This window comes from Diabrotica virgifera, chromosome 3 (genome assembly GCF_917563875.1).
Source record: "Diabrotica virgifera virgifera chromosome 3, PGI_DIABVI_V3a".
In the NCBI taxonomy this organism is placed as follows: domain Eukaryota; kingdom Metazoa; phylum Arthropoda; class Insecta; order Coleoptera; family Chrysomelidae; genus Diabrotica; species Diabrotica virgifera.
Genome location: NC_065445.1, coordinates 47,920,970 through 47,934,290, shown reverse-complemented (window position 1 = coordinate 47,934,290; position 13,321 = coordinate 47,920,970). Strand labels below are relative to the sequence as shown.

Below are 13,321 nucleotides of genomic sequence, written 5' to 3'. Positions count from 1 at the left end.
ATAAATATGTAACAACCAATATTTTATATAATTTCTATATAAAATACAAAAGTCACAGTACGAATTTTGCCGACAATAATTTTCCTAGAACTTAATACATTAATACTTAAGGCTATGGGTACATAATTCGCAAATATTTTACGGCTATCCCTACCTTTTCTGTCTTTACATGGCAAATTACGTGTAGTAAAATTCACACTGGTATGAATATGTATATACATATTACTAGAATGTCATTCTACTTGACAATGTCATAACTAATTTAAAGAGATGGCTTTTGAATGTTCTTGGATAACTGTTATTTTTTGTATAATTGCAAATTATTAATTAAGTTAATAAATGTGATAATTTTTTCGCTATCTATGTATTCAGTGATTGTAATAATTTATATGTACCTACAACAAAAACTAATACTCAATCGAGAAAAGAGGAAAAGTGTTAAAGTGATTTTTTTAATAATATATTGTTACTATGGAACGCTTACAATTTTGAACAACTTTAACAACAAAATACTTGGATCACAGAATATATCTTGATGTATTCTCTGCTTCTATCTTCCATAAACAATACACAATAAATAACTTTTTATAAAGTTCACCTCTTAAATCAATTATTTATCAAATACACTATATAATATCAATATTATTTAATCAACAACTAAAAATATTCCCGATTCATGTCAAATAATTATTTAAAATTGTCACTGATTGTCAGTTTCTGACTGACAATATTCTATTCGACTAAGTGCGTTGTATGACAAAGATAGATTTGGAAAATATTACACCGACATTGGGTTCATTTTTTTCGAATCCTGAAAAAACCAATAAATATTTTTGAAAAATCTAAACGCAGAATGAAAGACTAAATAAAACCCACACTGCTCAAACATTTTCCCTTCCAGACCCTGAAAATCTAAATGAATACTTTGTTAATGTTAATTGTAAAAATATTACATCAACTATTTTGCCACAACAAGATTCCATTTCCTATCTCCCTAATTCAAGAAAGGTCTCGAATTCATTCTTTATAAAACCAGTCGATAAATCTGAACTGATCCAAACAATGAATAGTATCAAAAGCAAATCTTCCTGTAGTGCTGATGGTCTATCGATAAAAAATTTTTCTAATCTTCCAGAAAATGTGTTAGAAGTCCTCATCTCCCTAATCAATGATTCTTTTGAGAAAGGTAAATTTCCAGAGTGCCTGAAGACAGCCATCATTATTCCTCTTCATAAGGGTGGTGAAATATCTAATACCTGCAATTGTAGACCTATTGCACTACTACCGGTACTTTCCAAAATTATTGAGAGACTCATAAAAGCCCGACTTATGTCCTTTCTAGTTGAAAACAACATTTTATCACAAAATCAGTTCGGCTTTTTAAATAATAAATCCACCACTGATGCCATGTTTTCTGTACTACATGAGGTTTATCAAGCACTGAACATAATCTTCACACTGCCACCGTTTTTTGTAACTACGCCAAAGCTTTTGATTGTGTAAATCACATTTTGATAAAAAACTAAATATCTACGGAATCCGAGGCATTTCTTTAGATTGGTTCCAATCTTATTTGGATGATAGGAAACAACTGGTTAGAGCAAATGATACAGACTCTATTCTCAAAAACATTGTATGTGGGGTACCTCAAGGTTCAGTATTGGGTCCTCTACTTTTCCTGATCTTTATTAATGACATCACTAATTTAAAAATCGATGGAAAAATCTTTCTTTTTGCTGATGATACCAGTATCACTTGGAGCAACTCAAATGTTGCAACTCTTCATGCTACTATAACTTCTGATCTACTTACAATAAAAACCTGGTCTGACTCAAATTTACTCTCGTTTAACGTAGATAAAACAGTAGCATTGTCTTATAAAGGAGCTCTTCAACCCTTACCTCTTAATAACAGCCAGATCAGTACCGTTGATTCTGTAAAATTTCTTGGTATTTTTTTAGACAGCAACCTTAAATGGTCCCTCCATATCGATTTGTTACGGAAGAAACTCTCTTCAGCTTGCTATGCTATAAGATCTGTTTCGAATGAACTCAATTTAGCATCTTCCAAAATAACATATTTTTCTTTGTTCGAGTCACATCTTCGTTATGGTCTTCCTTTTTGGGGTTCTGGTACAGATGCCCAATTCGATGTTATTTTCAAATTACAAAAAAGAGCAATAAGATATCTGTTTGGCCTCAGAAGAACAACACATTGCAGAAGTTATTTCAAAGATCACGGAATTTTAACCCTTCCATCTCTGTATATTTTAGAAACTGTGTGCTTAATTCGTAAACATCTACATGTCTTTCCACCAAGACCTAATCATGACTACTTCACGAGAAATTCTACGTTTGATGTCTATTTGCCGACCCCGTCCTCGGAGTTAGTAAAGAAATCGATATTATATTCCGCAAAAAAAATGTACAACCATCTCCCCCTACAACTAAAATCTGCACCATCTTTCCACAAATTCCGTAAACTGACAAAAGCCTACCTGTCTGAAAGACCATATTATTCAGTAGAAGATTTTTTAGTCAATAACTAAGAAATTACAGTACCCTTTGCACAAGTAGTATTTTTATTATTTTTTTATCTATATTTGGGTGTCATATGCAGCAGCTTAACTTTTTAACTTTTAAACCTTTTTTATTAATTATTAGGTACACTATGCATTTGCAATTTATTTAAATTTTTGCAATTGATTATTTCTGTTTTAACTTCATTATTATTATTATTATTTAAATATATTGACGATTTATGTAATTTTAGTAAATTGGATTGTTACTGTTTTGTTTTTTTGACTATTTATAAGCTTTGTCGATAAAATTGTAAAATTTTTCATGGCAATAAAGCATATTTCTATTTCTATTACCGAGGGCCGAAAGTCCCTTAGAATAAATAAAAAGTTTATTTTGAATGAGATATTTGAAATTAAAAATAACACTAAATTTTCTCTTACTTTTTCACCCCTGTAACTTATTAAAATAAACATTATAGAAGTTCTCAGGGACTTTCGGCCCTCGCTAATAACGTAATCTTTCATTCTGCGTTTAATTTTTTTTAAAAATACTTATTAGTTTTCTCAGGATTCGAAAAAAATGAATCCCCATTTGAATAGCATTGCAGCCGAAAAAACGTACCGATCCTCTTAATCCGCTTAACCATGGGAGCGAACTAGGTTATGGTTTTCGGAGGGAACTAGTATGTAATTAAGAGGATTTTTTTACCTTGGGAGCGAACTAGTGTGCTCCGTCTTATTCTTCTAATTTCTAGTTCTAAAGCAAATTGTTTTGACATTATTTATACAAAAAATAATGATTAATTTAAATTGTAATTAACAGGACATAAAAATGTCCGAATTATTCAAAACCTGGCGCTAAAAAACCACAAACTACATTTGAAATTTAAATTTTTCATTTGCTTGAAACTAAGTAGCTCGCCAGGTACTTTCACTCGTTGTGGACGAGACATTACAATATTTACTAATAAGGTCAGTGAGTCATTTCTGCGAAACATTACTTTACGATTAAGGCTATACACGAAAGTGTAGATATGCGAAAAAAAAATAAGTTGCAAATAAAAATACTACGTCATCTGAGTATTAAAACGTGTAAAATGTGCTTTAAACCTGTTAAGTGTTACTTGTTTTCATAAATGTTCGAAAATATTTTTAAAACTGACTAAAGTTCAAAGTGTTTTAAATGTCAACAAACATATACGAGGTATGGCAATTGAGTTCCGAGGTTATTGATAGAATATTTTTTTTTATTATTTATCTATTTAATTATTTTTTAGGATTGCACCAAGGTTCGGTGCTTAGTCCTTATTTATTCTCATTAGTTTTGGACCAGATAACAGCGAAACTACAGGGTAGTATTCCATGGTGCCTAATGTATGCTGATGATATAGTGTTAATAGGAAATAGTGAAAGAGACTTAGAACAAAAACTGGAACAGTGGAGACAAGCTCTGGAGGAAAAAGGTTTAAAACTTAGTAGGACAAAAACAGTATTTGGAATGTTCATTTAAAGATGGAGTTACTACAAATAAAATGGTATCTTTGGATGGTTAAATGATTGTGAAAAGCAATAGTTTTAAGTACCTAGGATCGGTATTACAGAGTAATGGAGAAATAGATGGAGATGCATGCAGTAGAATTAGGGCTGGATGGATGAAGTGGAAAGAAGCGAGTGGTGTGTTGTGTGACAGAAATATTCCAATGAAGCTGAAGGGAAAATTCTATAAAACAGCCATAAGACCGGCTATGATGCACGGAACTGAATGTTGGGCAGTGAAAAAGAAAGAGGAAGAACGAATGCATGTGGCGGAAATGAGAATGCTTAGATGGATGAGTGGAGTGACAAAGAAGGATAAAATTAGAAATGAGTATATTAGGGGAAGTCTGGGTGTGGCACCAATTGATGCCAAAATGAGAGAGAATAGGTTAAGATGGTTTGGTCATGTTCAACGTCGAGACGTTAATCACCCAATACGAAGAATAGCTGAAGTGCAGATTCCTGGAATGAGTAGGAGAGGAAGACCAAAGAAGACCTGGGGGGAGACGATAAGGCAGGACATGTTGGTAAAGGGGATTAACATTAATATGACCCAAGATAGAATTGTGTGGAGAAATGCAATTAGGGAAGCCGACCCCGCATAGGGATAAGGCAAAGAGAATGATGATGATGATCTATTTAATTATTTTTGAAAAAAAAACATACCTTATATAAAAAAAATTCCCAAATCTCGCCGGGATCTTTTTTTTTGGGCGTCTCATCAAAATAAATACTTTTTCTTTCGTGGTAATTTTTCTAAAAATTCTTCATTTTTGAGTTATGCAATTTTTTTTTCTAAAAAACTACCTACTAAATGAATTTAAATTCTACAATAAGTGTAACACTATAAACGTCACATCTTGATTAATTTATCTTTAAATTATTATTTTGTTCCAATTTCTTTTGAATTTGTTAATTTCTTAAGCTTCCGGTTCTTTTTATGTATTTTTTCTTCAAATATTTGACCATAGACCAGATTTTTACTCTAAGACAGCTGCTTGAAAAAGGATGGGAATTCAATAGAACTATCCGTAATCTCTTCATAGATTTCCGACAAGCGTACGATAACATTAAAATGGATCAGATGTGGAATGCAATGGCAGAACTTTCAGTTCCAAAAAAACTTATCCAGCTTGTTAAGATATGCGTAAACGGCTGTAGATCCAAAGTACAAACTCTCAGAATCGTTCGAAATAAGCAGTGGCCTGAAACAAGAAGATGCGCTGTCACCTCTCCTTTTTAATATAATGTAGGAGTAAGTAGTAAGAACAGCACAAATTAGAACAGAATTACTGACAATAAATGGACCAAAATTACTACTATCATACGCGGATTACATTGACATTGTGGAAAACACAGTACCTAATGTATTAATGTGAAGGAGACTTTCAAAAAATTGGAGGTAGAGGCAAATAAAACTGGTTTAAGGGGGACGGGTATGGTTTGAAATCAACATATCAAGCACATTTTTGTGAATTTTTTTCGAAGCTATGGTACAATTCAAAGAATATTTAGAAAAAATTCAATCCAAAATATTGAAAAGTGAGCCATTGGTGACAAGTTTTGACAGGCAGCTCACATAAAGTGGATTTTGCGGTGAACGTCAGAACTCGTCACTAGATCATAAGAAACAAAAAATTTTAAAATATTTAATTAGCTTATGAGTTTCACGAGGTCACAACGTCGAGTTTTTTTATTTTTAATGATTTTTGAACTTTTGGTATTACTCAGAAATCAAAAAAATTAAATTTTTGGTAAATTTTTTTTGAAAATTAACAGATTTATTATTGTTGAACAAAAAATAAGCAAAAAAAGAAAAATAACTCGACGTTGTTACCTCATGAAATGTCTCAAGAAAATCTGTGCAAAATATCAGGTAGATCGGCCGAGTAGTTTTTCAGTTACAATGTCCACCGCATTTGAAAAAGCAGTTTTGAGAAAAATGCGTTTAAAGTTTTGACAACTGCATCTTCATCTTCTTATTTGTCTGCCAAATCGTAAAGTCATGCACATTGGAATACGTTTTTTTGAATCGAGGAGTAATCTACAAAAGAGAAGGCGAACAGTTGTTTAACGTTTCTCACTACGCTCAAGCGTGCTGGCGCGAAGTCGCGGCAAAGCGAGTCGAAGGTAGAGATATTCAACACGCTGTATCTCTGGTAATTTTAGATTATTTTGAAATTTTCAGAGAGTATTCTTGAAAGTATTCACTTTTATTTGAAATAATAAAAAAAAATTAAATATTTCAAACCATACCCCCCCCCCCAAGGGTAAATGAAGAGAAAACCAAATACAGGGTGCGGAAAAAGTCAGTTCCCGCTATGTAGTTTCGTGCATAAGCGTTATAAGTACATGCTAACAATCGGCCTCGCATAACAGCTAGGTGTCCCCTACTGTTTGTAGGGTTAACCTTGAGTTTCGTTCATCTGCCTGTCACGTGTTGCTGTTCGTTGTGTGTGTCGGTGCGTTGTTAGTAACGAGTTAAACATGCAGGCGGGCGGCAAATACACGAAATAAGAACGCGTTTTTCTTTTGCGATTTCTTTTTATGGGGTCTGCTGAAGAATAGTGTGTATGCTAGGCGACCGCAAACTCTCCCACAGTTGAAGACAAAATTATTGAGGAAGAATTTGAACACCTCCGTCAGAACAAGGCAATCCTCAACCGAACATGCCGTAGCGTTGCGAGCCGTTGTGAACGTTGTATCGAGGAAGATGGACACCAGTTCGAACATAAAGCTTAGATTTTTATATGCACCTTTGTAACCCAAATTTACGACTTAATTAAACGTTTTGCATTTTCATTTTCCGATATTTTTCGATTGTGCAAATCGGGGAACTGACTTTTGCCGCACCCTGTACATGTGCATCAATAAACAAAAGGGACGAGATAGAATAGGTCAAAATGTTAAGATAGACCCATGTAACTTTGAAAGAGTGGAAAGTTTTAAATACCTCGGAGCATCAATCACTGCAGATTAGTGCAGATAACGATATCACGGAAGAGATTAAAGGGAGAATTCAGGCAGCAAACAGATGTATGTATAGCCTCCACAATACTATTAAATCTAAGAGCCTAACACGAGCATCAGATATCCGAATATATAAAACAGTGATTAGACCGGTGATCATGTATGGGTGTGAGACGTGGACTCTGACCAAAGCAATTGAAAGAAAACTTAGATGTTTTGAGAGAAAAATCCTCAGAAGAATCTTTGGACCTTATCACGACCCTAATAGCAACCAATACCGAATGAGAACAAATGCTGAGGCCAAGTAGATGTATAGGGCGAGTGACATAGTCAAAGAAATTCAATCTCAGCGTCTAAGATGGGCTGGCCATGTCCATAGACTCCCTAATAACCGCCTTACCTAACTGATCTGGGAGGAAGTCCCCACAGGAAGAAGGCCCTTAGGACGCCCACGAATGCGATGGAGAGACAATATTAAGGTCAAATCTAAGAACAATGGGGCTACCCACCGACCCAACTATCGTGGATGACCGTTCGAGATGGAAGCGAGTTGTGCAGTCAGTCTAGACCCATCCCGGGTTGTAGTGCTACCAGAAGAAGAAGTTGGCGCCCTCTTTCTTTCTCTCTCATAAACTAAATATTCTGTCTTTACCTTACCCGTATTCCAAAGACAACTAATTTAACCACAGACATATTAATTTTCTATACTTCTGTTCTGCGCTACACTTCATTTCTCGGTTGACAACTCCCCTTCCAATTATGTCAAGGTCAGTCTTCTCAAAATGGTAGGGAAATGTTTTTATAAGATCTGAGGTCTATTTAAGTTCATGTTTCCCTGATTCATTTATTTCAACCACAATCTCTTGGGTTTTTGGAACTAAGTTAATAATTTCTGTTCTCCTTCGGGAGGGATTTCTTAATCCACATCGTCGACGATGAAAACCACGTGAAAATAAAGCACCAACTTCAGCTGTCGTCAAGAACAAGAACACAACTGCCCTTAAAGACATGGTAAAGATCTAAGGTCTACATGGCTTGCATACATAAATATCATTACTTTACTTCGTTTTATGACAATTACGTATTATTGGTTAATTGTATGCTTTATTTGTCCCAACTTAAATCTATATTGTTCATATCTTAGATTAAGACAAGACGAACTTACACCTGTACACCTGAGAGATACATTGGCGCTTACACATTGGCGCCCAACGTGCGGCCCATTATAATCTTGAAAGCTTCAAGTACAAGTAAGAATATTTTAACACGCATAAATGGTTTCCATCTCGCTGAAATCATGGATACAAATATTTCGAATATGTCAGCAGCGATACAGGCAGACGGCGCGTAAATCATTGTTTAAATTAAAAACTATGTTTGTAGCAAGATAGAAACCGCTTATCTTTATCAAAATATCCTTATTTGTACTTGAAGGTTTAAGGATTATAAATATTTCGGAAAAATTTGCTAAACTTACATGTTACATTGTTGATCTACTTATATTTTTCTTTTTTTTTTAACGATTTCTTTTGCTTTCAGGGAATGCATGACATGTTCATCCAATCCCATCAGTTGGTTACGAATAGCAACAGCAATAGCAGTATCAGCAACAACGGGGCGGTCCAACCAAAAAAGCGTAAGGCAGAACATTATAGTAACGGTACCGGTATCGTTAGCGGCAACACAGGCTCAGAGTTTTCCTTCGTCGATCAAGTATTTTCTGTGAACGGCGGAACGCAGAATTTCGGATCTTCTTCAAACACAACCAATCTTTCTTCTCTGACCGGTAATAACGTTAATAATCAAAATACAAATCATAATCACAATGGCAGTCCTAGTCGCGTTAATCAACAACCGTTTGTACGCGCTTCGACCATCAAATTGTTAGACACGTATCAGCGCTGCGGCCAAAAAGTAAGTATTTCTTCTCTTTTATTTATTTTTGTATATAGAGTCAAACCCGCTTATTGGAATAGCCTTCGTGCCAAGCAATAGTATTCCTATAACCGGGATATTCTAATAAACGATCATTTATGCCTGGTAGAAACGTTTCGGGAAATCAAATTTCTATTCCTTAAACCGGGATATTCCAATAACAGGTATTCTAATAAGCGGGTTCGACTGTATTTGCTTTAGATTAAGAACAACTAAAAACTTTTTTTTGCCCCTTTTCTCTGACTAAAATTACTCTAAATGCACTCAATCTTGGCATCTGAATATCTTATTCCCTATAGCCAGACAACTAAATGTTAATATAAACATGTTTAATACGCACCTCGACAGAGAGAATGCGTCTCTGTTTATAATACACAATTGGTTACACAGCAGAAGAATAGTATCATATTTATCCTGGTACAGCACAATCAAAATTTTGAGGACAGTTATAGAACCTGATATCAATACAATAATAAGAAAAGCACAATAAGGATCCTTACGCATAATACAACCAGAATGAAAGCATACACGCTGCATGGTATACGGCGCCAGAAGAAGAAGAACTATCATTGAAGGTGATTGAATTTAACGCGATATTAACTTTCAATAAGATGCTGGCTGAAAGTGATACAACGTATGAAAGATATGACTTTATTGGCTCTAAAACACTAAATTCAACAGTAGAATATAGGATAAGACCCTACACTTTGAACTGTCTAAGCTTGATAAAAACGACACAAACCACTTTGAAGAGATTTGTTGCACGCTAAAAGGGATTGTCTCACCCTATGACCTGGCTGTGGTTTTTGACGACTCGACGTTAGTGATGTTGATTATAGTTACTTTCGAGTATTCGTTACAAATCGTTACTTTTGTATAAAGTAATCATTTACAGTATTCGTTACTTTGATTACTATTATTACTTTTGTATTTGAGTACCGGTAGTCATATCGAGAATCGTATTTCTCAGCAGGTAGGTATTTTGTATAGGTATTCCGATATAATAACGACCTTCACGAAGTACGAAGTAATCAGAGTAATCAAAGTAGATACAATAGTCGTTACTCGCTCTGTTACGATTGGTACGAAGTAACGAAGCAATCAGAGTAATCAAAGTAGATACAATAGTCGTTACTAGCTCTGATACGATTGGTACGAAGTAACTAAGTAATCAGAGTAATCAAAGTAACGATTTGCCTCTCTGTATAGTAATCGTTACTTTCGGTATTCGTAAGTTACGAGTACTTTGTAACGAATAGTTACTTTTTCAACATTACTACTCGATGTATGTCTTTCGACTCTTTCTTGGCGACTGCCTTTATCGTATGAGAATATGTGGATATATCGGTATAAAAATACCACGTTGCCACGTCATAAGAAAAGGCATTAAATTAAAATAAACTAGAAAAGGGCATAAACAGTGGTGATTCGTTATCAGTTTAGTAGATTAGTTCATGTTTTTATAACATGTAAAATTCAACACTACTATTAAGATAAAATTTGTTAACTCTTGTCAAAACTAATTAGACAAGGCGAAAACGGTGGGTTCATTGGGAAAAATATTCCCATGAGATTTTTTTGCATAATTACATTCGTGAGACATCACAGAATAAGGTTCAAAAGTCGCCCACGTGAAAAGTGGGCCAAATTTTTTTTAACAATTTTTTTTTTATGTAAATAAGGACACACCATTAAACTTGATAAAAATAATAAACTTAAAGATAAAACCCATAACTAAATTAAACTTCATGGTGACGTTTCAATTATTACTTTAATCATCGTCAGAATAATAAGTTTCTTGAGCGGATGCTTTAAAATAATTTTAAAGGAACAAACAATAATTAATGAAAACGTAAAAAATGACATTGACAATCATTGGGTTAAGTCAATAATTTCAAATACGCCATGTCTTGTTGCGTGTTTAAGGGTGGCTTCAAAAGAAATATGGATAATGCCTCCTTGATGCTGCGTTCCGTTGGAGAACTTGCATTTTTTTTAATCAAATTGCAAAAATCAATATTTTTGGCCCGGGCAATTTTTTCTAGGTTTTTTGGACCATTCTGGATAATAAAGGTCTCTCATAACTTTTCTCTAAAGTTGATCGTTTTCGAGTTATAAGCAATTTAAAATTGAAAAAAACGAAAAATGGCGATTTTCAAGGCTTAATAACTCGGTTAAAAGTTATTATTATGAAAGTCAGAAAGTGACTAAATCAAAGTTTAATGCTTCCCCCCCCCCTACAAGATCCCGAAGTAATTTTTGTCATTATTTTATTACTAAGCTGTTATTTTTAAGTAATAATATTGAGCGCCATGCATGTGGTAGGCGGCCGTAAATGTGAGTGCAAGTAAGATGCACAATTGGACTGCCGGAGTGGCATCTCTCTCGCACTCAGCATTTACGGCCGGCTACCACGTGCATGGCGCTCAATATTATTACTTAAAAATAACAGCTTAGTAATAAAATAATGAAAAAAATTTCTTTGGGATCTTGTAGGGGGGGGGGGGGCATTAAACTTTGATGTAGTCACTTTCTGACTTTCATAATAATAACTTTTAACCGAGTTATTAAGCCTTGAAAATCGCCATTTTTCGTTTTTTTCAATTTTAAATTGCTTATAACTCGAAAACGATCAACTTTAGAGAAAAATTATAAGAGACCTTTTTTATCCAGAATGGTCCAAAAAACCTACAAAAAAAATTGTCCGGGCCAAAAATATTGATATTTGCAATTTGATTAAAAAAAATTGTAAAAAAAAATTTGGCCCACTTTTCACGTGGGCGACTTCTTGAACCTTATCCTGGGATGTCTCACGAATGTAATTATGCAAAAAAATCTCATGGGATTATTTTTCCCAACGAACCAGGCGCCGTTTTCGCCTTGTGTAAATGTCTGTTGTATTTTATATCAATTATCTGATATAAAAGATAAAATACCTATTATTGTTACTAGTGTGATTCAAGTTCACTTCTTTATTATCAATATTGGAATGATAACCAATAATGTTTATTTTGGATATCGAACACACAATCACAAGGTCAGTTATGTTTTCTGTTGCCTTTCAAGTGAAGATTAAAAAAAAAACAAGCTGCGATAAAAGTAGTAGTTTTTATTTGAAAGTGCGTATTTAAAATCACACGTAAGAGGTCTGGCAATAAGTTCTGATAGTGAATTTTTTAAGGTATATTTTCTCGCATAATTAAATATATTTTATCTCTGTTTATGTTGTCATAGGCTTGTTGAAAATCTGCAAAGATTTGATAGATATCTATGTCGTGCTCCCTAGCTTTGACTAATATTTGTTTTACGTTGAAATAGTTGACTGTCTTGGTCTAAATCCGACCTATTCGCTACAGCGTGGCCTGTATTTATTTGTATTTGCTCTGTTAGCAAACTCTAGGAATAGTTTTTCCAGTCTGCTTTTATTGCTTTTTTTTTTCATCACTGAAAATTGGTCCTTCTCCATTTCTAAAGCGATTAGTGCGTGGTTTATGTCACTTTCTGAGTTGTTTCAGGAACTTATAATGTTCTTCTTGTATCACCCCCTGACTACTTTCTTTAACAAAATTTATAACGAAGGAAAAATACCAGATGATTGGTTGGAGTCACTGTTTATAACATTACCAAAGAAAAGCAGGCCCACCAAATGCAGCGATTTTAGACTAATCAGTTTGATGAGTTACGCACTTAAGGTACTTTTACGTATTATACAAAACCGAGTATTCCTTCTGTGCGAAACTAGAGAGGATAATACGCAATTTGGATTTAGAAATGGTCTAGGAACTAGGGAAGCACTATTTTGTATGCGCGTTCTATTACAAAAAAGTTGTGAATTCCGAAAGAACGTTTATGTTTGTTTCATCGACTTCAAGAAGACATTCGACCGAGACAACATGATACACTTTTCGATTGCCTGCAGGCAGCAGAACTTGACCACTACGATATAAGACTGCTGAAATACTTATATTACAATCAAGTAGCCTCTATCCAAATTGGAGACAGTCGTACTGAAAAACTGCCGATAAAACGTCGAGTACGACAAGGTTGTGTTTTATCACCCACCCTTTTTAATCTGTACTCTGAAGAAATCTTTAGGGAGGCTTTGGATGACAGATAAGAGGGAGTAAGGCTAGGCGGAGAAGTAATCAACAATATTAGATACGCTGACGATACAGCCATTCTTGCTGAAAATTTACAAATCTTCAGACACTACTAAATCTAGTCAGTGAAGCAAGTTATCGGAGAGGTCTTAAAATCAACATTTCAAAAACAAAGTGGATGGAAGTTGGAAAGATTAGTATATATCAAGGTCAGCTTTCTCTTGATGGAGAGGAGTTAGAACGGGTAAATCATATCAAG

General features: G+C 34.4%; 1 protein-coding gene across 3 annotated transcripts in view; it reads left to right on the top strand.

Annotated features, from left to right (window-relative positions):
• The window catches only part of LOC114325820 (homeodomain-interacting protein kinase 2), a 273,933-nt gene that overhangs the window by 27,515 nt on the left and 233,097 nt on the right, over positions 1-13,321 (top strand). For all 3 annotated transcript variants that reach the window (XR_007697026.1, XM_028273951.2, XM_028273950.2), the window contains exon 2: positions 8,567-8,941. Coding sequence is in view for 2 of the 3 variants with exons in the window: in XM_028273951.2 (XP_028129752.1) it covers positions 8,570-8,941 (372 nt within the window). In the remaining variant the exon portion in view is untranslated. The remainder of the gene's footprint in view (positions 1-8,566; positions 8,942-13,321) is intronic.